Raw genomic sequence first — 25,431 nt, 5'->3', positions numbered from 1 at the left:
GTTCGTTGACTTTGCCAGTCGCGGAATGCCACCTCATGGGGTGTGCTTTGGCAAGTACACGCGAGCGTTGCCAATCGACGGGCAGTGTCCACTGCCGAGCGTAATGTAATCCATTTCGATACTCTTCGATACATGGAGACTTCCGGTAGTCGGGCGGCGTGAATAGCCAGAAATTCTCCTAGCAGACGCGTATCGGACGTGCATTGCTTGTTGAAGATTCGCTTGCCGATTGACATCGCACCTGCTCCTTTCTGCTGCCCAGCGCAGTAATCCACCAGTGCAGTGATATTCTGGCGAAGATGGAAACGCAGATATGCTCCGTCAAGACCACGAATCTGGGAGTCTGTTGAGGCCATGACACGTCCGCTCCTACCAAGGTTGTTACGGTTCCCAAGTCAGGAGAGTGTAGTATACTCCCCTGACCGTGGCCCAGCATCGTACGTCGTGTTGCCGCGCAGCAAGTTTGATGAGATTGCTACTTGGCTTGGCCTTCCGGTGGCAGAATCACAGATCAGCTGGCAGGATATGCTCGTCGCAACGATGTGACTGCTGTGATGATGTGGAGGGAGAGCGGCACCGCATACCAGGATGTAGTCGCCCACGTCACGTGTCCCGCACGGCCTTTGTGTTGCGCTGTCCAAAGTAATCGAGTCAGAAGATGTTTCATCAAGAACACTTCGATCCTGCTCGACGAGATGTCGAGTCTTAAGCAATAATGTCGACAGCACGGCATATCGTCGCTGCCACTTCAGGCAGAAGGTCGCGTGGGCTACGGGTGTGGCGTGCGCGAGCCGTTGCAGTCCCGTCGATCTTTACGCCATCAGCCTGACCAGCAAGACGCACTGGTAAACACGCTCGTTGCACGAGTGTGCCAGCGGACATGAAGCCGTGTCGCTCGCGCTGACTTCCTGGCACTGGTTGCGTGCGTGCTTTGCATATGTTTCCAGCATTTCGGCGTTCACAGCATTTGCAGCGTTTGTCCTTTCCTGCTTTCTACTGACCATGAACACGGCGAGGTCGGCGACATATCGTCCTGCAGCGCATTCACCGCAGCTTCGACGGGCTATACCCGCAAGCACATGAAGCTGATCCCGCATTGACGATACTCACGAAGCCGACAGTCTTTTTCGCCGACATCCTTCTCGCCAACGAGGCACATGTTCCAACGACACGACCCTCACGGACTGCCGATCGCAAGACAGCAAAATGGGTGACAGACTGAAGATGGACCCTGCAGTACTGGCAGAATACCCACCATGGACCGCGAAGCCAGAGATCAAGCTTCCGAATTGGGGCGAGGCCGTTATCTTCGTTACGATTCTGTTCGGCGGCATGTTCTGGACACGGCGCCGGAGTTACAGCTATTCGGAGGTGACAGAGGCGTATACCGAACGATCCTCGATCGTGCTCCAGGTGATCCAGTGGTGGAAGAGGAGCTTATGGAGTACTCATCGAGCGTCAACGACGATGACAGATCAACGATTCCAATGCCAGAGAAACAGTCGTACAAGAAGAGGTCTTGCTGTGGGTTATGCATCATTCGCATGCCGAACACTTCCAGATTCAAGACCCATGTGCATAGTCGGGTGTTCCAGAAGTTCCCCTTCGTCGTCGAGCAGCTTTACTGGGTCCTCAACTATCTCGTTTACCGCATGACGACAGTACTGTCGAACAAGATCTTTGCTGGCCAAGGCATTTGGACAGCTGCCCGAGCGCACGCGTTGGCGATTCTCGACCTCGAGCAATCCAGCTGGCTAAGCTTCATGTTCCCCGTGCGTGAGCTAGATATCCAGCAGTGGTTCATGCACGGCCATCAAGATGCTCTCACTTTCCTGGACCGCTTCTACGCCCTGATCCACATCCCAGGCTCGATGTTCTTCATAGTATGGTACTACTATGCCGCTCCTTCGCACACAACCTTTGCGACAGTACGGCGGACCATAACTCTCACCAACTTCATGGCATTCTGCACCTTTGTTGTCTTTCCGACGATGCCTCCTCGCCTGCTTCCGAAGGAATATGGCTTCCTGGACACGGTCCACATGGAGGATGCCGAGAGTCTGTGGCAAGCCGGCAAGTATGTGAACGCATTGGCAGCTATGCCTAGCATGCACTTTGGCTACTCCTTCATCATCGGCTGCACCCTCGTGTACCATTCTGGTATTCTCCGGACAAGGTTCGAGAAGTACGAAAGCCGAAAGTCGATATTCTGGAAATCCTTCTACTTGCTGCTGGGGGTGTCGTATTCTTGCATATTGCTGGTGACCATCATCGCCACTTCCAACCACTTCTGGCTAGATGCATTGATGGCGTTCTTCTGTTGCTGTATAGCCTTTGCTTGCAACAAGGTCTTCTTCGTCCTACTACCGATCGAGGATGCGTTCCTTTGGATCATCAGAGCCGAGAAGCCCATTCCAAGTACCGGCGAACGATATTATGCTCGTGGTGGGGGAATATGACCAGTAAATGCAGAAGTCGGGTCGAGGAATAAGATAAAGGGAAGGTCTGCGAAGGAAGCGAATACTGGGTCGTTAAAAGGACCAATTAACGCACCAAGGAAATTTGGCGCAAGGGACGGGCATTCTGTGAGCATCAACTCGGCGTGAAGTAAGACCTCGAATCTCTTCGCAGCCGCGTCTGATCACGAGACTCCGGCACAGGGTGGACAGAGTAGCTCGTGAATTGTAGCAAAGTCCAACAGCAGCCAAAAATTCCACGCAGTCTACCGCCACAGCGCGTACGCGAAGGACAGACATGGAGAAAGCGCCATTGACATGTCTCTAGTAGGACTGAAGCGTAGTAGCTAAGTTGCAAGTGATGTATTTTGTGCAGCGACGATCATAGTTCCGGGACCACGTCTGAAGCGTCCCAGCATCATCGGTATCGGTATCGGTACCAGCTATTTTCTACCGATGGAGAGGACAGACACGCCGAAACATGAAGTCAATCATGACTTCTCGGAAAGCTTCTGTAGCACTTCCCTAAATGGTCAACTCCAACGCCCCCAATAACAAGGCCTGACACATCTTTGTAATAGTCTTCTTCCATGTCGAGCATGTGGCCCCCAACCAGGACGTAACATGCACAGATGTGTGCTTGGCCTATCGGTAGCCGTAAACCGGTCACACACGGCCGTCCTCCCGGCATCGCAAGCGACAAGCGCGCGATTTTCCATCTCAGCAGAGCCGCAAAAGTAAAAGCTAAGCTAGAGAGCTGCCTAAACATTCTCTTTCTCCGCCATTGCCATCTCACATCCCCGTGGGGAGGAGTGCGGTAGTCGTTACACATCACAGCATCACCGCACCTGAGGCCTCAGGTTCTGGAGAAGCCAAACGTCCGTCTCATGCGCGGAACGCGATATCTGGGTTCGAACGAGTATGGTTGCCGCAGCCGAAGATCTGCAGCGTCCGGTCATTGCAGTGCAAAGTAGAACTGTAGGAGGAGCGGAAGAGAAGATTGAAACAGATACACGTACAGTGCCGATCCCGGTCTGGGACTTGAAGAGTAGGATGGGGCAATTGCAGAAAGATGCGAGGGAGTGGAATACCAAGAACATCTCTCAGCGTTTGGCTGTAGATGCGGCATGTGCGTTGACTGCAGGTGTCACAGTAGCGCCGGTGGTGTCCATGATAGACAAGTAAGTCCAACAGCTCAGTCAAGGACAGGATCAAGAAACATCGGCGCAAGGAGACTGACATGTACCAGGGCAATCATGGAAAACGCCTCCGGCAAGCGGCCTCTAATGGAAAGCATCAAAGCCTCCGCAACCCACCTCCTGACCCGTCCGCACCTCTACATCACCGGTAAACCATTCGCCCTGATCCTCATGGTCTATGGTGGGACCTACCTCTCCGCGAACTTCCTCGATACCTTCAAATCCACCACGAAATCCCAGCCCGCTTCAAAGACGACACACGGCGCTGAGAAGTTCATCGCCACCTCTGGCGCGAATCTGGGTCTCACCATGATCAAGGATAGTAACTTCACGAAAATGTTCGGCACGGTCTCCGCTCGGCCTGTACCACCTGTTACGTATGCGCTATTTGCCGTACGAGACGCAATGACTGTCTTCGCCTCATTCAACGTCCCCCCTCTAATCGCTCCACGACTCCCTCTCTCAGAAGCTGCGGAGAGATACATAAGCCGCGCATCAGTAGCGCAATTCCTCGCGCCAGCTGCGATCCAGCTGATCTCGACACCATTCCATCTGTACGGACTGGATCTGTACAACCGCAACGGAGGCACGCCGTTCAGCGATCGCTTGCAAAAGGTACGAGTGGACTGGCTGAAGAGCAGTTTGGCGAGGATGTGTAGGATTGTGCCGGCGTTTGGGTTTGGAGGGGTTGTGAATAATAGTCTGCGGTTGAGGTTTCAGAAACAGTTGGAGTAGAAACACCCTTTGGAGAGCAGAACTATCCACCAGGATAGTGGAGAGACAGAAGAGCAAGAGAACGACGACGACGACGTGCATGGGTATCCCAGTGTAGTACAAGAAGAGAAGGTTCGCATCTCAGCATACATGAATATAGAGGATATAGACGGGTGATTTTTGGCAAGGCGTTTGGGGGTGTGGATTGGATAATACAGTGTATCATAGATATGTAAAACTATCACGGCTGTTGTGCCTAGTATCTTGGTAGTGCGAGCAACAAGCCACATGGCAGAAGCGTGGAGTACAACTTGCGAAAGCTGGGTGGTGTTGTTTGTCTGCGGTGTACCAGCGTGATCTTCTGCTGTGCGATGGCGTGGATCTGGATCTCATGGTTGCGCAATGTTGCCTGGCTCGGTTCTGATCCGGGACATCCACGACATCTTTACTGGCTTCCTGCTATCAAGTCGTGAATGACATGCTCAGAGCCAGGTCGCGAGGAAGGGACCGCATGAGTACCAATAGCCAGTAGCTCCAGCGTCCTTGGTGAACCAGACACGCCCTTAGGGATCCCTGCGCCGCCGCCAGTAGTTGCAGTACCGCGTCTTCCAGTCGAAGCTGAGCGATGACGCTTCAGTGCAACACACCAGTGGTCACACTGCCACCCATCACGAGCCCGCCAACGCATCAATCTCCGCAGCCTCCAACCACTTCCCCTCAACCGACTTCTTCCACATCCTCGCCGTCCCATCATCTCCCGCCGCCAGCAAAATGTCCGCATTCGGTGACCACGTCACCCGCCATGGGGTAAGCTTGTCTGCGTCAAGCTCCGCCACAAGCTTCACATCCTGCTTGACAGCGCCCGGACCTCCCGTCCTGTCATCCCGCTTGCCTCGCGCTCCACTCGCGAGTCCTGCACCGATCCCTGATAAGGCTGGCCGTGTAGCGGGGGAGTGTTCTTGTGATGCGGTGGGTTCGGCTGTTGAGCCGTTGAGGCTGGTGGTGAGGGATGAGGCGCCAGGAGTGTGCAGTTCGTAGATTCTGACGTGGCCGTCTTTACTTGCTGTGGCGATGGTGTCGAAGCCGCGCATGCTGCCGTTGGCCCAGTTGACGTCGCGGACGAGGGCGCTGGCGCCGTCTAGGGTCGCGGCGGTGTAGAATTTGCGGTCTTTGTCGGTGCGGAAGACTTTGACTGAGGTGCCGATGGCGACTGCGAGGCTGAGGCTTTTGCGGTCTAGGCCGGAGAGTACTGCTGTCCAGGCGGGGATTTTCTCCTTGTGCCAGCTTAGGCGGAAGGCGGTTTCTTCGGTCCGTGGTGGTGTTTTGGTGAGGTAGTCGGACCACATGACTCGCCATGCTGAAAGGTCGTCGTGGTCTGCTGGTTCGAAGACGGTCAGGTAGCCATCGCGGGTTATGACGGCGAGATATGTCTCTGTGCCGATGTTCTTGAAGTCTAGGCACATAAACGGTACTCCGTGCTCTGAGGTCCTCTGGCAGATCTTCTTGAATCTTTTGCCAGAGTTGGGGGCTTCGTTGACGTCTTCTTGCCAAATCTTGAGTAAGCCATCCTCGCCAATGGTGGCCAGATGCTCGCCTACAAATGGACCGTTCCACCTGACATCTGTAACTTCAGCATCGTGGGCGGTCCATACATCAGTCACCACCCATTGGCCTGTCTTTTCGTTCCGATCCCACACTTTTACTTTGTGATCTGCGGAGGCTGTGGCCATGCGAGTGCCATAGAAGTTGTAGCTTACAGCCAGGAGAAGGTCCTGATGACCATGCGAGAACTTGTGGAAGCCATTGCTGGCCATCGTGATGATATCAAGTCAGTGTTCACGATGTTTGTTTAGGCGGTCACTTGACACTTCCGCAACTCATTGCCACCATTGTATTCAGCAACAGTACTTAGTTTAGTCGCTCACCACAACCCGTACAGCCATAATGATGACAGTGATGAAGTCGACGAAGATCCAAGACACGTCCAAGGATGGATTCGCGGTGCAAGCGCGATGTGGCTGGACGGCCCGCGATCCCTGTCCGACGAACTCAATCCGACACCTGGCCTTCGCGTCACTTTGAAATCGTCCACCACATTATATCATGGCCAACGCACGCTCAAAAGAAAGCAGAACCAGACATGCAGCCTTTGAGCGGTACGGAGACGTACTCACTCTCGGGTCTTGCCGTTCTATGCTTCGCTGTTCTGTTCAATGCTTGGAAAAGTGATGGAGAACCTCTCTTCGCCTCATTGGCCATCAGTGGCCTGGCATTTGCATTTTCATACTGCGTGATCAGATGGACCGGCGATGTGTTTCTCAATCGAGGCTACAAGGGGAAAGATCTATCGAAGAAGAATCCCATTGAGATGTAAGCATTCCTCAGGCCGAACTGTTTCAGCTGCCGTTGACAATGCCGACAGTCCAGAATGCATGGGTTTGGTATGCGCCCTCGTATACCTGTTGGCCGTCATCAATTTCCTGCCGTTTGCCTTCAAGCGTGTCATCGTTGAGGTGACGTCTGGGGCTGGGAACAAGGATCGCATCTTGGAGGCACAACAGATTGAGACAGGACGCTTTCTCCACCGGTTCCCGCTGGAAAAGGTTTGTGGTGGTGACCTTCCCCTATATGCCGTGCGACGCAACTAACCGCTTGCTCAGCTCGCCTCCTATGGCTTCGCATACGGCACCATTGCGTCCGTCATCATTCTGGGGATATTGGACGACTCCTTCGACATGCGATGGCGACACAAGTTCTTCATCCCGGCTTTTGCTGCATTGCCAATGCTAGGCCTGTACTTTGTGGACTTTGGCGTCACTCACGTGGTCGTACCGCTACCGCTGCGAGCCTACTTTGGCGAACTTCTCGACCTTGGTGCGCTTTATTACGCCTATATGGCTGCAGTAGCCATCTTCTGTCCCAACAGCATCAACATTTTGGCGGGAGTCAATGGCATTGAAGTCGGTCAGTCCATTGTTATTGCTCTGCTGATCGTGCTGAACGATGCGTTGTACCTCTTACCGACTGTACACCAACCGCATCCGGCTGCGGAGTCGCATCTGTTCAGCGTCTACCTACTGCTGCCGTTCATCGGAGTTTCAATCGCTCTCCTACAGCACAACTGGTTCCCTGCCAAGGTTTTTGTTGGAGACACATACTGCTACTTTGCAGGCATGGTGTTTGCGGTTGTCGGAATCCTCGGGCACTTCAGTAAGACATTGTTGCTGCTGTTCATCCCTCAAATCTTCAACTTCGTTTACTCAGCACCGCAGCTGTTTGCTATCGTGCCGTGTCCCCGGCATCGAATGCCACGATTTAACGCCCGGACGGGTTTGCTGGAACCGTCTGTCGCAACTTTTACGGAGACCAAGCCACTGCGACCAATCGTTGGCGAGGTGCTGAAGTTGCTACACACACTGAAGCTGGTGCGGGTCGTCGTCAATGACCGCGGCCGAGTTACAGAGTCGACCAATCTGACCATTCTGAATCTCTGGCTGGTGTGGAGGGGTCCTCTTCGCGAAGACAGACTGGCATTAGAAATCCTCGTGATGCAGACCGCCTGTGGCCTGGCTGGACTGTGGATCAGGCACTCGTTAGCGCTGCTGCTTTTCACCTCGGACAACAGATTCTGAATCCGATGGAGGGCCTTGCGTCGCAGAGCAGCCCTACAGCGCGTCCATCCTTGCTAGGACAGATTCTGCGGCTGCTGAACGAGAGGGCCGTTGGATGAGGCATGGGTGAATATAGCACGGCACGGTAGTAAATGTAAAGAAGTACAGTAGGTAGTCCACGAGGGAGGCCCACATGGCAGTCTGGGTTCAGGCCTGTAGGCAGTGGCTACCAGCAGATTGCATGCGCCGAGTTGCACCGAGCTCTTGCAGACTTGCACATGCTCATCTCAGCTGCAGGCGCAACCGAAACTGCGTGCGGCGTCGTGCGCGTCTATGAGGGGGCGTCAACTCCTGTGGTCGTCTGTCTGAAACACAGCACCCTCGCCCGAGTAGGTTGCGGGCCGTCCCGCCTGCAGGAACACTGCATGAGCGGCGCTAGTGAGGTTGTCCAGCGTTTCCAGCTTCCGATTTGCCGTTTGCTCCTCTTCAGACCTCAATTGTGATCCCTGGCATTCCTTATCGACCGTTCCGACGCCAAGGGCGGCTTGCAGTCTCAGCGCCTGTTCGATTCCGAGCAATCTAAACACGATGTGCGCACAGGAGGCATGAGTGGGGCAGAGGCACCGACCAGATCCCACACTCCACAGTCCAGCTCGCAACAGGCCTGCATCCACCCTGACCGCGGACAGCTCAAAGTACCTAAGTACCAGCGTCTTCCACACCACCTCCTCTTGCTTCTGTGTACCCTTCGGTCACATGCACTCGGTGTGATAACAGCTTTTTGCGCCTCTGGAAGGTCTGGCCTGGTGCTAGCACTCACACTCCTTCACAGTCACTCATTCAACAGATAAATGCTTGCCTGAGCAGTCCACTCCCTCACATCGAGCACCCACAGTCTTTTCAGAAGTCACATTCTCAACAGCTTTTTTGCTAGCACCAGCCTGCGGATTTACTCGACAGCACAAGACAGCCAGAAAACAGAAAAATACCAAAACAAACAACAAAAGACACAACTCGACCAAGATGCTTGCCATCCTCTTTGCTCTTCTCTCGGCGCTGGCGCTCCAGACCACCTCGGCTGCTTCGGTCTTTGCTCACTTCATGGTACAAAACTCATATGCCTACAACGAGGCCCAATGGGAGACGGACATCAAGGCGGCACAGCAAGTCGGCATTGATGGCTTCGCGCTCAACTGGATCCCGCCTAACTGTCAGGACGACGAGAGCTGGGCCATCGATAGAATTGATGACGCTTTTCACGCCGCCGAGAACCTGGGCTTCAAGCTCATGTACTCCTTTGACATGAGCTACACATCGTGCAACCACTACTGGAACCAGACCTTCATGCAGGATATGATCACAAAGTACGCCGGCAGCTCCGCAACATACTACTGGAACAGCAACATCCTTGTCTCCACCTACGGCGGTGACCAGGTCGAGCAGTACGGCAACCAATTCTTCCAAGGCCTCAAGGACAACATGAGAAACTCACACGCCATCACCCTGGCTCCAGCTTTGACCAAGTACTCGATGGCCGCGCAGACCGGCGCACAATCCGCGGCATCCAAGCTTATCTCCGACTACTCCTCCATCGATGGCTACTTCAACTGGCAAGCGTGGCCGCTCGATGTTGATCAGAACATCACTGCCTCGCCCGACCTGGCGTTCCAGTCTGCATTGAAGAATGCAGGCAAGACCGGACCTTACATCATGGGTAAGTCAAGCAAGGAGTTTGTGATCACAAGTGAACAAGTGGCTAACCCTAGTTGCAGCCATGTCCCCGTGGCAGTACAAGGATCTCAACAACGGCAACCCTCTCGACTCATGGGTGGCGTACAGCGACATGCTGTTCCCAAAGCGCTTCCAGCAGATCACCCAGAATGATCAGATCCAGCCTGACATCATCGAGATCTTGACGTGGAATGACTTCTGCGAGTCTCACTACATTCGTGACCTACCCTCGCAGGACATCAACGCCAAGGACTACGTCGAGCTCGGCAACATGGGCGCGTATGTTTGGGGTCAGAACCATGCTCCTTGGCGCATCATTGCCAAGTACTACATCTCCTGGTGGAAGACAGGCAAGGCACCAGACATCACCATGGACCAGGTCGTCTTCTGGCATCGCATCCACCCCAAGGCCACCATCTGCACCGGCGGATCCTCATCTGGCATCCGTAACAACGAATATCCAGACGATGCCGTCTTCGCCTGGGCTCTTGTGAAGGACGCCGCCACTATCTCCATGTCCATCGGCAGCAACCAGTACTGGACCTTCAACGCCGACAACAGCGGTCCCGCCTTCGGCATGGTCCCCTTCCCGTTTTACGTGCCGGGAGGCGGCGTCACACCCGAAGTCGCCATCATCCGTGGCGGCAAGACTGTATACACGACCAAGAGCTCTCAACCCGTCTCGAGCCACTGCGCTTATCAAAATTTCAACCCCGTGGTCAACCTTGTTGGTACGTCTTCGGTTTAGCGCGACTCACATCCTTCACGACTTGTCATGGCTTACACTTTCTTTCTTCTCTGGCAGGCCAAGGCATCAACCACGGTCTGTGATCTGGATTACTTGCTTTCAATTCTTTTGGTACTTGTGCCTGGGAGAGACTTCCTTTTTTGTTTAGCTTTTTGCATCTTGCATTAGCAACAGCAACAGCAACAACAGCAACAGCCCGTGGGCTCACGCTCTTGGTTTGTACGATCGACATGCCGTTACGGGATGAAGCTAGAAATAAAGTCTGGTTTAGAGATTAGCGAAGGTGTTATGTTGCGGGCAATTGAGATTTCGAGAAATTCTTTGGAGAGGTTTCACTGCGCGTTTTGCGTTTCATTGTTTCGAGTGACAACTTGGGATTCTCCATGGCATCATTCCTTTGTTGCGATAAGAACCACTGCGTCGGTAACTTGGATCGTAGCTTGGACCAGCAGCAAAAACAAACACATTGTAAGTGAGCCGTTTCACATTTTGCCCACCTCACCTCGTCGATCGTGCTTGGTGCGTCGAGCTTGGCGCACTGACTTGGTCGCCCGACGATGTCGCTCATGCTACATTAGATATTCCACTAGCATTGCTGTACTGATGGTACGTTAGATATCAGCATGGAAGCGTGTCATCTGTGCTCAGTGGTTGGCTGCTCGAGGTCATGATGGAGTCCTCCGCCAAATTTCGCTTGTCGACAACAATTTCCAGTCAACCTAGTCTACAAGGTACTCGTCTTAAGACAATCCCGAAGCGTTCGATCTTGCTGTTGTCAGTCGCAGGACAACAAGATCGGTACTGTCGACCTGCCTGCTGCTCAACGGATCGCAGTGTCTTGCATTGCACTGCTGTTTGGTGTCTCGTCTGCAAGGGACAATGCCACAGCAAGCAACTGCTCCTCCATATATGAACCACTGCAATGTCGTGAACTCTCCCTCTCACCAATAACAAGCACAGCCAAAGCCTCCAATGTCGGCTCCCCCAAGGAGAACATTCCTCGATCGTGCGCAGCAGACTAATGAGACCAATAGCCCAGCGCTGGAACGGCTCTACACCGACATGATCCACGCGCTCGAGCCTCAGAGTGAGATCGCACCTCGTGTACTGGATGATATTATCGCTGCATGTGATGTCCTTACCGCTAACCAGGAGTTGTCGACGTGGAGACGAGCGAGTTACCATATGACCTATGCGCCGGCTTTACTATTGAAGGCAAATCAGCTCCAAGCACGGGAGATGGTCGATGTAGCGCAAGGACATTATGAGTCCGCTCAAGCGTTGTATAAGCAGGCGGCCGATGAGCAGATTGCTAAGGTTGATGTGCAGTTGTCGAATTGCGAGCGTGCTAGAGCTGCTCTTGTTGAGCGAGCTGGACCTCTCGGTTCTCAGCAGGCAGGTGGTCAGGCTACTTCTCTGCCGCGGGAAGGCCAGATCCCATCGCCATCGAACGGAGCGGTAGTAGAGAAGCAGCAGCGCCGACAACAGGCGACGTCCTCTACGACTCTGCGAGCTGCTCAACCACCGAGAGCCTCGTCTGACAACGACAATCACGACAATCATTCGACACTTGACAACGACGCCGAGCAAGCAGCGCCCACAAGCATTCCGCAGGTAGATGCTCAGCTTCCTCGCCCACCAGGACGAGACCATCCAACCTCCTCACCCCCAGCCACTCCACAGGTAGAACTAAGACACAACGACCAAGAAGGTGAAGATCCCGCTAGAACTACACCAACCCCACCAGAACCTTCCTCCTACCCAGCCCTCATCTCACAATGCTTCAACGACTCCCCAACCCGGGTCCTCACCGTTTCGGAGATATACGACTTCGTCCTCGCGCGCCGGTCCAACGTCGCCAATGTCAAGAATGCAAAGAGCCACATACGAGGTGTCTTGAGCCGGAATAAGGTACTGTCTGTCTGATCATGTTAACGAGCGTTGTGCCGTTGAACTAGGGTGGGGTGGGTTAGGCACTGAGGTTACGTGATGTAGGAAAAGTATGAGCAGACGGCGACGGGGAGGTGGCGGTTGACGGATGTTGCGTGGGCCGCGAGGGGTTGAGGTGGTGGGGTTGGTGGGGAGAAGGTGGGTACTTGGTTGAAGATGACCTGGGAGTAGGAGTGTATGAGGGAGGCGGTGTTGCCGGATCGCCTATTGGTGGCACACAGCGCTGCTGCAGCAGTCTTGCAATTTTCGATTCCGCTGAAGTCCAGTCGCTGCTGTTGTCACATGATATTTCCTACACGCCTGCCTTGTCCTTGTCCTTGTCGGCCTCCTCTTCGTCACTCTACTATTCGGCGCATGCCCGTTATTGTCTAGCATCTTGTCACTGCCTTACTGTCCTGCGACACCCTCTTGTGCTCCTTCATGTAGCATTTCTACCAAACGCACGTTAGATCTCTTTCTGTCCACTCACATACAGAACAAGAGAGCATTGAGTCAAAGCCTGTAATGAATACGAAAATATGCCCATCGCTTCTCATCTACTGAATCATCACTCAAACGCCACCGCCATGCAATCCATCCAACACAATAGATCCAACAAACCGAGAACGTTACGCTCACTCATTCCCATACACTTCCCAAGCACGCTCTTTATGTAGCAGCACTGGGGACAGCATCACCGCCAAATCTGCCTACAGTGACTCTATCCACCTTCCTCTGGTTCTGATCTCTCACGCAAAGACCCTCCCAGTAGAGCCTCTCTGCACCCTCGTCCTCGTCAAGATGACCTAGCCCACTGCCAGAAACCCACTGATCGACGACCTCAAGCACGAACTTCAGCTTATCGCTAAGCTGATTCGCCTTAACAGTTCGCTGTCGGATCCTGTTACTGCTGAATAGCAGTGATTCAATGCTGTCCGCGAAGACTTGCCGGGAGTTGACATGCTGCGGCAACAGCTCCCCACTGCTGTTGAGATGTTGCGTTGCCTCCACCGTCAGCAACGTCGAGCTGATGATCTTCCCGTCCGCTGACAAGACCAATTTCGTATGATCCGGGAAATGGACCTGCAAACATCCATCTGCAAAAGCCCAGACTCCCACACTCCCAATCCGTTGGTAGAAACGCACAAAGTTCTCACCCTTAGTAGAACCTTCGTTCTCTTCGCCATCGAGGGATTGACACATGTATCGACCAAATTTCACCCACAGGACGCTAAGAGTTCGTTTCCTTTCGCTGTCGCCGTTGACGCTGCCGAGACCTTTGTAGATTTTGCGCTCGATGCCTTCGTCGCCGCGGTCTTCGAAGAATTCGAGTGGGACTTGTTCGATGCCGGCGAAGTCTTTTGATTTTGTTGACACTCGTTGTAGCCACTTTTGGCCGTTGCGGACTAGGACGTGGGAGACGGGGGTGGGGGGCTGGTTGGGTTTGGATGTTGCGTTGATGATGCAGCCTACTGTGCCGTCGGATAGGACGTAGCCTATGCCGTGTTTGCGGCTGTAGTCGACCCATCTTGACACGAATGGCAGGTTGGAAGCAGCTTCGATGTCTCGTTGTAGTGATGGCCTTCTGGTCGATGTTGGCTTGTTGAGGGCAGATGCTAGGTTGTCGCGCAAGACCGTGAGCTTCTCCAAGACTGTTGATGGGTCGCTTCCAGGTATTGCTGGGTTGATCTCTGGAGAGACGGACTTCTGCGGCACGGGCAATCGCTTCGCCATGGGCGGTGGTCGAGACAAATGCAGGTTGTTGGTTTCAATTTTGTCTTCGGGTTCTGGGTCGGACAAGATCTCAATGACTTCTGCTTTTGAAGGCTGCTTTCGATGTCTGGTCGGTAGAGCCTGCTTTAGATCATCCAATGTGGCCAACGGACCGGTCACTTCAGGTGGTGATTGCGCACGATCTTTTGCGAGCCGTGCAGCAATCGGCTGTGTGGGTGCAGCGAGCACATCAACAGGCGATGTCGGTCGCTCCTTCATCGTCCTCGTCCCTCGCGGTCGTCGAGCCAAGCTTGCATCAGCTGAGCGCTTGACAGTACCACTTCGCTGCGGTTTCTCTGGATCTGAACCTTCTGATGATGGCTGTTCTGTTCGTGCGGTGCGATATGTGGTTGTTGTCGATGCGTTCGTTTCTTTCAAGGCTTTCGTCGCCGCAGAGGCAGACTCGGTCCTGGTATGCGCGGGTCTTACTCTCGTCACCTTCAGTGTTTGCGATGACGACGCCGCAGCAGCAGGATCCGATGCCACCTTGACGGACTCGGAAGACTTAGCAGCTTCTTCACTGATGGTACGGGCAGCTTTGCGTACCGTGTTTGACCTTGCCACCCTCGAAGGTGCTCGTGGTGGTGGCATCATTTCAGCTTCTCTCGCGGCCTTGGTGGAGTCTGTCCGTGCAAGGCGACCGCGAGATGCTGCAACCTCGTTATGAGAGATCTCCTTCAGCCCACGGGTCGATTGTGCCAAATCTGGTTCCTCTGGTGATGAGCTTCGAGAGCTGTTGAAGTCGCTGACAGTCGAGGTGTACACAACATCGCTTGGGATGGGCATGGTTGGCGTCCTCCCTTGTTGTGCTTCCTTGGTCATGTCGTAAACTATACTTCGCACTCTTCGACCGCCATTGAGTGGGAAGGGCTTGTCCTGCTCTGGCTCCCCTACCCCCGACTCCTTGCACAGGCTGTACCAAGTCTCGCTGTATCCTCGTCGGATCGTTTCAGCAGATGGCACTGCTACTTCGGGCCACACCGGAGTCTTCTCTTTCGCCGTGACTGGGATGCTCGCTGGCACGTATGCAATGCGGAAGAACTGGTGTGTGACAATCTTGTCAGGAATGGGTCGTTGCTCTTCTGGAACAAGCAAACTCGAGACAAGATCTCGCAGGTCTGCACTTTGGTTGCTCGTCGCGTTCAACTCTGGCCATGTGTACGTTCCCGACTTGAGCTTCTTGTAGATCTCATCTTTTGTGCTGGCATGAAATGGTGCTTTGCCGACTGCCAGGGTGTATGCGATGACACCAATCGCCCACAGATCCACCTTCTCATCATGTCCTTTGCCCTTCTCCAGAATCTCCGGTGCCAGGTAGTTTGGTGTTCCACACATGGTCGTCCGTCTTCTCACCTCCATCTCCTTTTCTGTTACGAGCAGTGCTGCCAAGCCAAAGTCACCAACCTTGACGTTCATATCCTTGTCCAGAAACAGGTTTCCTGTCTTCAGGTCGCGATGCACGATATGTCGGTGATGTAGGTACTTGACAGCTCCGCATACTTGGATTACCAGTCGTCGAATCTCGGGTAGTGTAAGATGTCGCCTCTTCTTCAGCATGTCTGCAAGAGAGCCATTGGGGCATATCTCGAGCACGACGTACGTGCTGGTCTGGAAGGAGAATGCTCGGTAGAAGGTGACGATGTTCGGATGCGACAGTTTGCTGTGTATTTGTAGTTCTGTCACGAACTGGTGGATGTTAGTCTGCGAACACAGAAGAATCAAGCAATGCTCGAAGGGGAGAACATAGCATACCTTCTGTGCGAGCTTCGCAGGCTCCATCTTCGTCTTGACAATCTTGAGGGCCACAATCTGCCCCGTCGGTCGGCTCCCGTCATATCTCTCGGCCTTGTGACATATCGCGAAGCCTCCCTTGCCCAACGCAGATCCAGTGGCATAGTTGATTCCAGACGGCTCGGTGACAATCGGCGGCGGTGGATCGGCGTGGATGGAGGATGAAGACATGTCTGCGAGTCTTCGGCTATCGAGCGCGGTGCGATCTGTACATTAGTGTCCGGCCGTCAAGTCGTGAATGTAATGTGTAGTGGTGGTTGTGGTCATGTGCATGAGATCCGAGACGTTCGAACTGGTGTTTACGCTTCACAACTCAAAACCATGGCAACGCGATCGCGGTGGGGCGTGATAAACATGTGGATTTAGCCATTTAGGTCACCCGACGCAGGAACACCATCAGCACCTTCACTTCACTATGCATTCTGCTTGGAAGCGGATATTTGCATCATCATGATTTGAAAGATTGCGACCCGGGCTTGACGCCCCAAAACGCTGCTGCAACCATGTCTCTCACCTTCAAGCTGCTCTCCTTGGCCATCAGGACCGCAGCCAAGCCCATTGGCGTATGTCTTGCGCCTAACCATATCTCAAGGAAAGGCCGCTGATGTTGTCTAGAACTACATCAAGAGACAAGCCAAAGAACATGAAGGCTTCCGCAAGTTCGCCGTCAACCAGGCGCAGAGGGTGCACAGAATTGACATGCGAATGCGACTGGGCATTCTCCACGACCCAGAAGCGCAACAGCGGATGCATGATCGCGAGGTGAAGCTCGCGGAGGAAAAGAAGAAGAAAGCTGAGACGCCGACGGTGAGGACTGCGGAGGAGCAAGCAAAGTTCGAGGAACAGCAGGCGAAAGAAGCGAAGGGGGAGAAGAAGGAGGAAGCGCCAAAGCGGCCCAAGATCAAACCGCTGAGTGAGACAAGGGCGATAGAGTTGGGAGCGAACTTCTTCTCGGAGGCGTTCATCTTTGGTGTTGCCGTGGGCTTGTTGGTGTGGGACAGCTGGAGGAGCAGAAGTAAAGAGAAGGATCGGAGGGATGATGTGAAGGAGCGGATAGAGCAGCTTGAGGCTGAGGTGGAGAGCATCAGGAGTAAGATCGATCCAGACTTGGAGACGCTGCATGATTTGAGTGAGAGGATCAAGGAAGCGAAGGAGAGGAGAAACAGCTACAGCTGGTATAACCCGGTGGGATGGGTGGGTGGGAAGAGTGACGATGACAAGGCTATAGAGGGTAGTAAGAAGGGCGATGAGCTGAAGAGGGATGAGCATGGGCATGTCACGCCATTGAGGAAGGTCAAAGCTATTGATGCGGGCGAGAAGGTGGTGGCAGATGATGTGAAGATGAAGTCTGCGAAGGCGGAGCCGCAGAAGCAGGAAGAGAAGTCAAGTCCAAGGAAGGTGGAAGAGAAGCCTCCTGATCGGGTGGACTTTGTCGTCGCGAAGACGGAGAAGAGATGATGTACAGTATCGCGCTCCCCTCAACCATGATAGATATGATATCCCACTATGTGTACAGGCATTGCCGTGAATAAAAGGCTGCCATACGCGAATGAAGAGCATTGGGCAGTTCCGAAGACAGGCGAGGTCGGGAATTTCGTGAATGTGAGAAGCCAGCGCGCTCAAATTCAAGGACAAATCAACAGCAAAACAACACCACCCAGCAAGACCAACACAAAGAACAGCCACCAGCAAACATGTTCTGCGCCTCACTGCGCCGACGACCACCGTTCGCGCCCATCTGCAACAATCTCACCTTGACGGCATCAGGTGGTTTGCAAGGCAAGCAGACGACCCTCCATCATCAGCACACCACTAACGCGTACCCAGAGAACCAACTCACCACCCACGACATAGCCATCCCCTCCGGCACCAATATCGACCCACGCACAGGCACCAAGCTCTCCGCTCGCCACCTCCGCATCCTCCTCTTCGCCCCTTCCGCCATCTCGGACAAGAATCTCGAAGCCACCATTGCCCGCATCAAAGGCCTCCTCACGCTCCCCGATGTCGAACAAAACGACCATGCCATCATCTTCCTCCTCTGCCCACCTCGTAACACAACCTTTCACTCTGCCAAATTCTCCCTCCAGACCACTGGTAACGACGGAGATGGAGACACAACCGCCGGCGTCCTAGCCTACATCCGCCTCCAAGTCGAGCTCAGGAACCACAAAGTGCCACCAATCGCCGTCTTACCACTATGCCAACTAGACAGCCTCCCATCTCTAATCCAAAAACACGCCGCCGCAACATCAAAACAGCGCCCGAAAACCGCACCACCCTCCAAGACCACCCGCTTCGAACTCCTTACCCAATGCACCGCCGCCCCACCCATGCAAGAGCAGACCGCCTACGTCTGCACAGACATTTTTAAAGACCTGCGAGATCTGGCGCAAAGTTCCGTGAATGTTACAGCGGTACCGGCTTTGGCTTCGAGTTCGCCGAGTGTGAGGGCTGCGGGAGGGAGGAATCCACTGTATTTGGGAGAGGGGGATGAGAAGGGTGGTGCGGATCCGGAGAGGAAGGTGAGGATGTTGAGGGATATGGTGGGGGAGGAGGAGGGTGGGGATGTGGTGGATTTTTGGAGGGAGGAGTTTGTTGTCGAGTGAGGCGAAGGAGGGGCAAGGTGGGAGAGACAGTAAAGGAGTTTGTTGTGGTTGTGGATGGATGGATGTGGTTGAGGCAGTCGTGAAGAGTGGCGTCTGTCTGGCATTGTCGATCGAAGACATGCCTGCAGGTCTGTTTGCCATGATGGAAGATTGGCTGAGAGATTATAGATGAAATGCTTGCTCCAGCCGAGACATTCGTGAAGCAAGACACTCTGGGACTAGATCGCCTAATGTTCCTCGCACCAACGCCCCCTCCCCTCCATCTCATACCACAGAAAATAAAAATCATGGGCTGCTTCCCCTCCACCGCTAGATCCAATGACGACCTCCACACCGTCTGCGCCACCGTGGCCACAACGGAAAAGGATTGCCAGCAGGTACCAGATGAGAGACATTATGAAGAGGTCCTGAGGGAGTCGGAGGTTTATAAGAGGCTTGAGAAGAAAGAACAGGCAGCTGCTGCTGACGAAGAGAAGATGAGGCAGGTGAGGAAGTCGTATGCCCGGCATCCTGGTTATGCTGCGAGGGTTTTGTGAGGGGGTTGGATTGTGGAGGGGTTGTTGAGGCTAGGATGGTGATGAGGCGCGATTGCATTGTCAAGGTGCATTGAGGTCTCTCTTCTTCACGGAGATAGACAGTAGTCTGTTGCGTAGAAAGAATCGGGGGCTCTCAATAGCCTCAATCGAAGATCTGTGATTGATTGGCGCATAGCAAACGACCTGCTCTTTACACCATGCGTAGACTGATGGACAAGTACAGTCATCGGTGATATTCGTATAGTCTCCTCGTGTACCTCTACTCGCTACATTCGATGCTGTCACGGCTGGCATGGATGTCAATAGCATGGTGAACTTGAGAGCTTGTGAGCGACATGGAGCTTATTGGTCTGACTCTAGCGTGTTTCCTCGCTGTACAGTATCATGTCGCTGTGATAAACCATCGGCCCATCAGCAGCCGACTTTCGTTAACGGATCACCTCTGGTCTGGTGGCATGTAGAACAATGGTCATATGCCTTGGCACCACGAACCCTCGAAACCGAAAATACGGAGTTCACGATGATGCCACACCCACCCCGACCCCAGCCTCAACGACGTGGCAAGGTAGCACGAGCAAGCTTCCCCCTCTCTGTACGCCGCATCCGATCACACAGCTTAGGACACTGCTCCCCAAGCATCCCTGGTGCCCCATATATGCATCATCGACGCTCTACAACACGTTCTGCCTCTGACAGCATTGCACGATACACATGGGTAACCTCTTCTCGTCATGGTCCCGGTTCCGACGCACGAAAGTTGCTCCAGAGCGACAGCATGAGTTGGAGCAGATGAGGCAGCAGTTGCCGGGGTTTTTGCCGAGGCGGATTTCAAAGAGGTGGAGGTTTGAGGAGAGGAGTCCGAGGTGGTTGGTTTATGATGGGGTGACTGGGCCGAGTGAGAGTAGTTTTGGGGATGTGGAGTTGCCGCCGCCGGTTGTGGTGGCGGATCGGGTGATGGGGGATGGAAAGTTTCAGCAAGTGGTATGAGTGGCAATCGAGCCCATGCGGAGCAGGAGATGATGACTGTGTTCCCGGGAGTTCATTCTGCAAGCATCTTTCACATGTGCAGGCTTGGCAACGTCGAAATGTCGAAGTTCTGCCTGAAGCTGGAAGTCGCTCACGTCATCTCGAGCACGTCTCGCACAGTCAACTCCGCGCGCAACATCACAGCTGAGAATACACAAAGAATCGCCAAAGACCATGAACAACTCCCCCTTCCGAAAGTTGCCGCCAGAGCTGCGCATCTACGTCTACGAGCTTGTGCTGTGTCAAGACAAGACCATCGACATTTTGGCGCGTAGCCCGCAGAGGAAGGTCTCAAATTTCTCCACCAGAAAATCGGCGACAACATCTTAGCCCTTACCAAGACATGCAGACAGATCCGCGCGCAGTGTCTCGGTGTCTTCTACTCGGGCAACACCTTCAGCTTGACACTTATGGGAGCTTTCGCATACGATGCGGACGCATTGACGAAAACTACGGTAGCTTCCTAACAAAATCGGTCTACCAAGCGCACAGGCACTACGCCAGCTCACCATTCGACACGATGTGCCATACACATGCCACCTAAATCCTCAAATCCAGTGGCGGTGTCTCAGCACGGACACCCACCAAACCATCATCGTCATGCTGAAGCTCACCAAACGCTTGCGCAACCGTAGCATGAAGTGTATCCCAGTGCTCCAGCTTTGCACCAGCTGTCCGAGGTATGTGGCGCGGTCTGTGGCCCTGGACGTTGAGGTGAAAGTCGAGGTGGATCTTCATGATTTGAAGACTTCTGTGCAGGCTGCTGTTGAGGGCATTGCGACGGAGTGGCCGATTGATACGCTTTTCCACGCGAGATTGGGGAGCGCTTGACGGAGGATGTGGGGACTGTGCAGGATTTGGGGGTGTGGAAGAAGTATGACAAGAAGGGGGAAGCGGTTAAAGGGTAGAAGAGCAGTATGAGCACGGAGATGTGATGTTGGAGACGTGAGTCGTGGCGAGTGGCGCCAGATATGCGACTCGATATCGTTGCAGTATGTGTGGTGTATGAGTAAGGAATATGCAATACTCTTGCTTCAGTTCCCAACTCCACAAATAATCCTGGATCCTTCCTACTTGGGTTAGACCAGGCTCGTCGTACTTGCAACCAATCAATGTACATCACCTTTGACTGTCATTGAACTTACAAAGAACTTCGTTCAGCGGACGACCTCTGTATACGAAGGTCTGGGTCGTCACCTGCCGACGTGTAGTCTTCAACATGATGCTATTCTCTCACATTCCCAAGCGACGTACACCCGAGCACCCTACAGCATGCTATGGATGACAGCAGCCCACTAGAAGCTCTATGAAGCACATCAGCCACGATGCCGCCTGATCCGGATATCGAGAAGCAGACTTCGCGCAGCTCCAAGAGCAACGATGTAGAAGCGGCGAAGGAGTACACGACAGTACCATCCAAATACCGGAATTCCCTGCTCGCAGCAGTAGCATACCTCGATCTGGCCAATGCCCTTGACTTTCCTGCCAATGTCTGGAACCAGGTTCCTACACCTCTATATGCAAAGGTACTCATGGGCATAGGAGGGAGTATCGCGATCTTGAGCACGTCGTTCGCGTTCTGGGACATGGTGCTGGCGTGGAGGAACATAACATTTCTACGGACTGAGAGGAGGGGCTTGAAGCAGATGCAAGAGAAGAGGACACCTACAGTACTCGAACAAGCGTGGATGGGAGTGAACACAAGGGAGCTTGGCTGGGAAGTGATAGATCGCATGATGCTCAATGCATTCATGGCAATAGCTGGGATTCTTGTGGGGACGGGGTGCTTGATGGCGATTCGAGGAGACATACCGAGTGTCTTCCTAGGGAGCAACATCATGTCTGGATACCTTGGCAACTCTTTTGTGGCATTGTATGCTGTGATCAACACGGTCTGGTGTATCTTCATGTGGAAGAGAGCGCATGCATGCGAGGGAGCTGTGAAAAGAGCAGGCCGAGAGATCGGGGTGAAAATGATGATTGCTTTGAAGAGCCATTCGAGAAGGCACAAGATTTATGCCATTGTGAATGGTGTGTCGATTTTGGCTTCCGGCATTGGGTCTGAAATCAGTTCGACGATGTGGCCGGGGTACGTCGTACTCACTCCATGCATTCTGGGCTCGATCTTCTCTAATTGCTTCTGGCGGTATCGTCTAGGCTATGATCGCTTGTCATTCCAGCACAGGTATGAAGTCGAGAGCTTAGATGTACGGCAGCGTCTGAGTGAGATCATGGAGATTCGTGAAGCTCTCGTGCTTGATTCTGCAGCCTCGATCGACTGCTGTGAGCCCAGCTCGGGTGTTAATATAAGCGATGACAGCAAGACCATCGGCCTTATGCATGATCTTGGTCTGGAGCTCGATCGTGCTCAGCGTGCCGATGTTCTGGCGTTCGGATATGAAGAGAGATTTCTGCTGGAACTGTATGGGTACTTTCTATTGGCCAGGGAGCAGCAGGTCGCTACAGTGAATGGTCGAAGGTGAAAGCCAGAATCTTTGCCTCAATCTCCTTTCCCTTTCGAGCCGAAGTCACATGTTTGCCAGTGAACGGTCCACAGCGGGCCGCAATCTCTGCTGCACAAAAGCGGCCGCAACCCTTCAGACAAACGCTTCAACATCACCACCCTCACACTTTGCCCATCGCGATCGTGTCTCACCTCCGATCACGCCGCGCACACCCCTAGAACGGAGATCCCACGACCGTCGACATCATGTCTCGACCAGGCGCTACCACGATGCTTGGGCTACTGTACGAGGGCAGCGACTTCGAGGCCTGGAAAGAAAGACTCCGCGGGCTCCTTCAGCAACAAGACCTCGACTTGGACCATCTTACTCAAAATCCTCACAACTACGATGCTGCAAGTAGGCGGAACATCATCATCAGAGCCAGTGTGAGCGAGTCAGTTTTGACCAGACTTCGGACACCCGCTATTTGGAGCGTACCCACTGGACCTTTGCTGAAGATTCTGAAACGTCGAGCCCAACCCTTCAGGTTCCTAGACCTTCCGGCAGAACTCAGAAACCACATCTACGAGCTCGCTTTGCCACATTCATCCGTCGCACACGGCTCTCAACGCCATGCCAAGTCTGGTCTTCCGGCTCTGTTACATACCAGCTCCAAGATACGCAGGGAGACACTTTCCATCTACTTCGAGCAAGCAGTATTCCGCTTCGTGATACCACGCAGTCCTGAAGAAGGTCCAGGTATCGAGTCGACAGTGCAGCACATCAAGACTTGGGCAAAGGTCGTGGTCCGCGAGCATGTGACGCACCTTCGACATGTTGAGCTACTCCAAGACGTTCGTGTCGCCGATGACCTTCATATCAGCGCCCACCTCGATACGAACCGTGGTCTCGGCTACTGTTACGGCGGCCCTGCGTACCTTGATGACGCTATCATGCAGCACACCAGCGAGACAAGGAATCGCAAAGAGGTCAAAGGGGAAGACATCATCGCCATGCTGACGACCAACCTCGAACTGTGGAAGCGGACTACGACACTGCCTACTGCCGAAGAGTTGCTGAGCTCTGTGCCTCCTGAGGGTATCAGCCTACCCAAGTTCAGAGCTATGTTCCGCGGTCAAGGTGTAGGCACAACTATAGGCTCGGAGGACTTGGTGAACAGCGTACTGGCTTATCACAGGGCATCGAAGCTTGTCTTCCACAGACCATGATCGCAGCACATGCCCAACCATCAGGCTACTGCATGGAGGGCGAGGGGCGGAAATCCGGGTGAAAATCCGAGTCGAAATGTCAGTACTCATTTGTGGCGGGCGAGCAGTGCAATTCGGGAGGACCAAACACGTCGAGACCGAGTCTTTTGATGATGGCGGATAATTCGGTGTCTTTGATTGTCTATATCAAACAATGCAATACACCAACTTCTCAGCACTAACAGGCCTCATATACTCCTCCTCCCTCACCACATTCCTATCCATCATAGTCCCAGTCCCCATCAGCACAAACCCATCCCCAACTACCTCCCCAAGTCCCCCTGGCATGAACCTCGCCTGGATCGGCACAAGCTTCTGGCCCTCAGAAAGCCAGCGATAAAACGCCACCGTAAAGGCGCGAGAGGCAGCATTCGCCGGCAACGTCATGCCCATATACTCGACATCCTCCCCGAGACCTTCCCATACTGCGCCGTAGCTTGGCTCGGTGCCTAGTTGTTCGAGGGGAGTGTTCCAGGCGCCGCCTTGTCGGGAGCGTACGACGGCGATTTGGTGCATGTCTTTTGCTGGCCGGGAGAGGACTTTGGCTGTGTTGTGCACTGTTTCGCCTTCTGAGATGCAGTCTAGTGCTATGGACACGCCATTGCTGTGGGGAGTAGCGGTGCGCCATGAGGTTGGGTCTTTGTAGCTGACGACTTTGGTATAGTGGTAAGATGAGTCCCCCAGCATGGGGAAATGCTTCTCTGATGCTGTTCCGAATAGCTTCACCTGTGGTATTGCTTGCTTTGCCTATGAATCGTAATCCGTTAGCACTGCTACAGTTGATGAGCTAAGGCAGGAAGAGGGACACAGCCGTCACTTATCGAGCACACGGAGGCCTTGTACGTACCAACTGAGCCGCAAACGACCCGACTGAAGTAGTAGCCCCATTAATGAAGACAGATCCAATCTCAGCGGCCTGCTCCGCCATCTCAAACGGCATCCTCACCCCAAGCCGCCTCAACATCTGCGCAGCCGTCAACGCACAAAGACTCACACCCGCCGCTTCCTCGAAGGGCATGGCCCCAATCTTCCACACCAGGTCCCACGGCACGACCACATACTCCGCAAACGCCCCAGGCCGCTCATTGATGCTGCAGGCCCCTTGGAGAAAGCCGGCAACTTTCTGACCGACGCTGATGTCCACGGCTGGAACCTCGCTTCCAAGCGACACGATGGTGCCGCTGAAGTCTGAGCCGACTGTTCGACCGGATTGGCCGAGTGGGTGAGCGACGTAGAGCGCATCGACGGGATTGAGGGCTATCGCGTGGACTTTGATCAGGATCTCGGTAGGGCCGGGGTGAGGCGTTGCGATGATGTGGACGTTTGCTGTGTGGTTCTTCGCATCGAGTATGAGGGCCTGCATGGTTGGTGGGATTGGCTGCAGGTCGGGTTGAGACATTATCTTCTTGAAAGCTTTTGATGCGGCCCGAGAACAACGATGGAGCGGCTTGATGTGCTGGTATATGTTCTCGTGTCAGTTTGCCCTTCGCATTCCGGATGAGGTCTGGAGTAGATGTAGGTCGTTCGGTGTGTGCTTGCTGTACCTTGCCGTGGAAAGGGCGCATGTTGCGCTTAGTAATCCACGCATGTGTGGAC

At 53.8% G+C, this 25,431-nt stretch overlaps 13 protein-coding genes across 13 annotated transcripts; 10 read left to right on the top strand and 3 right to left on the bottom strand.

Moving 5' to 3' along the window:
• Nucleotides 1–1,256: 1,256 nt before the first annotated feature.
• CLAFUR5_07814 (uncharacterized protein) lies at nucleotides 1,257–2,459 on the top strand (the record flags this gene model as incomplete). Its single annotated transcript, XM_047906962.1, has 1 exon — nucleotides 1,257–2,459. One exon carries the CDS (start codon nucleotides 1,257–1,259, stop codon nucleotides 2,457–2,459), a length of 1,203 nt encoding a protein of 400 aa, XP_047759482.1.
• Nucleotides 2,460–3,377: 918 nt separating this feature from the next.
• CLAFUR5_07813 (uncharacterized protein) lies at nucleotides 3,378–4,390 on the top strand (the record flags this gene model as incomplete). The annotated part of the gene is made up of 2 exons (XM_047906961.1): nucleotides 3,378–3,637; nucleotides 3,706–4,390. 2 exons carry the CDS (start codon nucleotides 3,378–3,380, stop codon nucleotides 4,388–4,390), a joined length of 945 nt encoding a protein of 314 aa, XP_047759489.1.
• Nucleotides 4,391–5,037: 647 nt separating this feature from the next.
• On the bottom strand, nucleotides 5,038–6,183 carry CLAFUR5_07812 (Nucleoporin SEH1; the record flags this gene model as incomplete). Its single annotated transcript, XM_047906960.1, has 1 exon — nucleotides 5,038–6,183. One exon carries the CDS (start codon nucleotides 6,181–6,183, stop codon nucleotides 5,038–5,040), a length of 1,146 nt encoding a protein of 381 aa, XP_047759488.1.
• Nucleotides 6,184–6,509: 326 nt separating this feature from the next.
• On the top strand, nucleotides 6,510–8,001 carry CLAFUR5_07811 (UDP-N-acetylglucosamine--dolichyl-phosphate N-acetylglucosaminephosphotransferase; the record flags this gene model as incomplete). The annotated part of the gene is made up of 3 exons (XM_047906959.1): nucleotides 6,510–6,739; nucleotides 6,792–6,972; nucleotides 7,030–8,001. The coding sequence occupies 3 exons, from the start codon at nucleotides 6,510–6,512 to the stop codon at nucleotides 7,999–8,001; spliced, it is 1,383 nt and encodes a 460-aa protein (XP_047759487.1).
• A 1,002-nt stretch (nucleotides 8,002–9,003) lies between these two features.
• On the top strand, nucleotides 9,004–10,459 carry CLAFUR5_07810 (Glucan endo-1,3-alpha-glucosidase agn1; the record flags this gene model as incomplete). The annotated part of the gene is made up of 2 exons (XM_047906958.1): nucleotides 9,004–9,694; nucleotides 9,753–10,459. The coding sequence occupies 2 exons, from the start codon at nucleotides 9,004–9,006 to the stop codon at nucleotides 10,457–10,459; spliced, it is 1,398 nt and encodes a 465-aa protein (XP_047759486.1).
• A 972-nt stretch (nucleotides 10,460–11,431) lies between these two features.
• Nucleotides 11,432–12,385, top strand: CLAFUR5_07809 (uncharacterized protein; the record flags this gene model as incomplete). Its single annotated transcript, XM_047906957.1, has 1 exon — nucleotides 11,432–12,385. One exon carries the CDS (start codon nucleotides 11,432–11,434, stop codon nucleotides 12,383–12,385), a length of 954 nt encoding a protein of 317 aa, XP_047759996.1.
• Nucleotides 12,386–13,057: 672 nt separating this feature from the next.
• On the bottom strand, nucleotides 13,058–16,123 carry CLAFUR5_07808 (Serine/threonine-protein kinase plo1; the record flags this gene model as incomplete). Its single annotated transcript, XM_047906956.1, has 2 exons — nucleotides 13,058–15,847; nucleotides 15,914–16,123. 2 exons carry the CDS (start codon nucleotides 16,121–16,123, stop codon nucleotides 13,058–13,060), a joined length of 3,000 nt encoding a protein of 999 aa, XP_047759997.1.
• Nucleotides 16,124–16,455: 332 nt separating this feature from the next.
• On the top strand, nucleotides 16,456–17,410 carry CLAFUR5_07807 (OPA3-like protein; the record flags this gene model as incomplete). Its single annotated transcript, XM_047906955.1, has 2 exons — nucleotides 16,456–16,515; nucleotides 16,568–17,410. 2 exons carry the CDS (start codon nucleotides 16,456–16,458, stop codon nucleotides 17,408–17,410), a joined length of 903 nt encoding a protein of 300 aa, XP_047759992.1.
• Nucleotides 17,411–17,646: 236 nt separating this feature from the next.
• Nucleotides 17,647–18,561, top strand: CLAFUR5_07806 (uncharacterized protein; the record flags this gene model as incomplete). The annotated part of the gene is made up of 1 exon (XM_047906954.1): nucleotides 17,647–18,561. The coding sequence occupies one exon, from the start codon at nucleotides 17,647–17,649 to the stop codon at nucleotides 18,559–18,561; it is 915 nt and encodes a 304-aa protein (XP_047759993.1).
• A 173-nt stretch (nucleotides 18,562–18,734) lies between these two features.
• CLAFUR5_07805 (uncharacterized protein) lies at nucleotides 18,735–19,097 on the top strand (the record flags this gene model as incomplete). Its single annotated transcript, XM_047906953.1, has 1 exon — nucleotides 18,735–19,097. The coding sequence occupies one exon, from the start codon at nucleotides 18,735–18,737 to the stop codon at nucleotides 19,095–19,097; it is 363 nt and encodes a 120-aa protein (XP_047759994.1).
• A 2,351-nt stretch (nucleotides 19,098–21,448) lies between these two features.
• On the top strand, nucleotides 21,449–22,606 carry CLAFUR5_07804 (uncharacterized protein; the record flags this gene model as incomplete). The annotated part of the gene is made up of 2 exons (XM_047906952.1): nucleotides 21,449–22,212; nucleotides 22,309–22,606. 2 exons carry the CDS (start codon nucleotides 21,449–21,451, stop codon nucleotides 22,604–22,606), a joined length of 1,062 nt encoding a protein of 353 aa, XP_047759995.1.
• A 227-nt stretch (nucleotides 22,607–22,833) lies between these two features.
• On the top strand, nucleotides 22,834–23,796 carry CLAFUR5_07803 (uncharacterized protein; the record flags this gene model as incomplete). The annotated part of the gene is made up of 1 exon (XM_047906951.1): nucleotides 22,834–23,796. One exon carries the CDS (start codon nucleotides 22,834–22,836, stop codon nucleotides 23,794–23,796), a length of 963 nt encoding a protein of 320 aa, XP_047759990.1.
• A 186-nt stretch (nucleotides 23,797–23,982) lies between these two features.
• CLAFUR5_07802 (Trans-enoyl reductase ACTTS2) lies at nucleotides 23,983–25,234 on the bottom strand (the record flags this gene model as incomplete). The annotated part of the gene is made up of 2 exons (XM_047906950.1): nucleotides 23,983–24,582; nucleotides 24,683–25,234. 2 exons carry the CDS (start codon nucleotides 25,232–25,234, stop codon nucleotides 23,983–23,985), a joined length of 1,152 nt encoding a protein of 383 aa, XP_047759662.1.
• Nucleotides 25,235–25,431: the final 197 nt, after the last annotated feature.

The sequence above is a fragment of the Fulvia fulva genome, chromosome 3 (genome assembly GCF_020509005.1).
Source record: "Fulvia fulva chromosome 3, complete sequence".
NCBI classification, from domain to species: domain Eukaryota; kingdom Fungi; phylum Ascomycota; class Dothideomycetes; order Mycosphaerellales; family Mycosphaerellaceae; genus Fulvia; species Fulvia fulva.
Note: the sequence above shows the minus strand (reverse complement) of the source record. Positions and strands in the feature narration are given on the sequence as shown.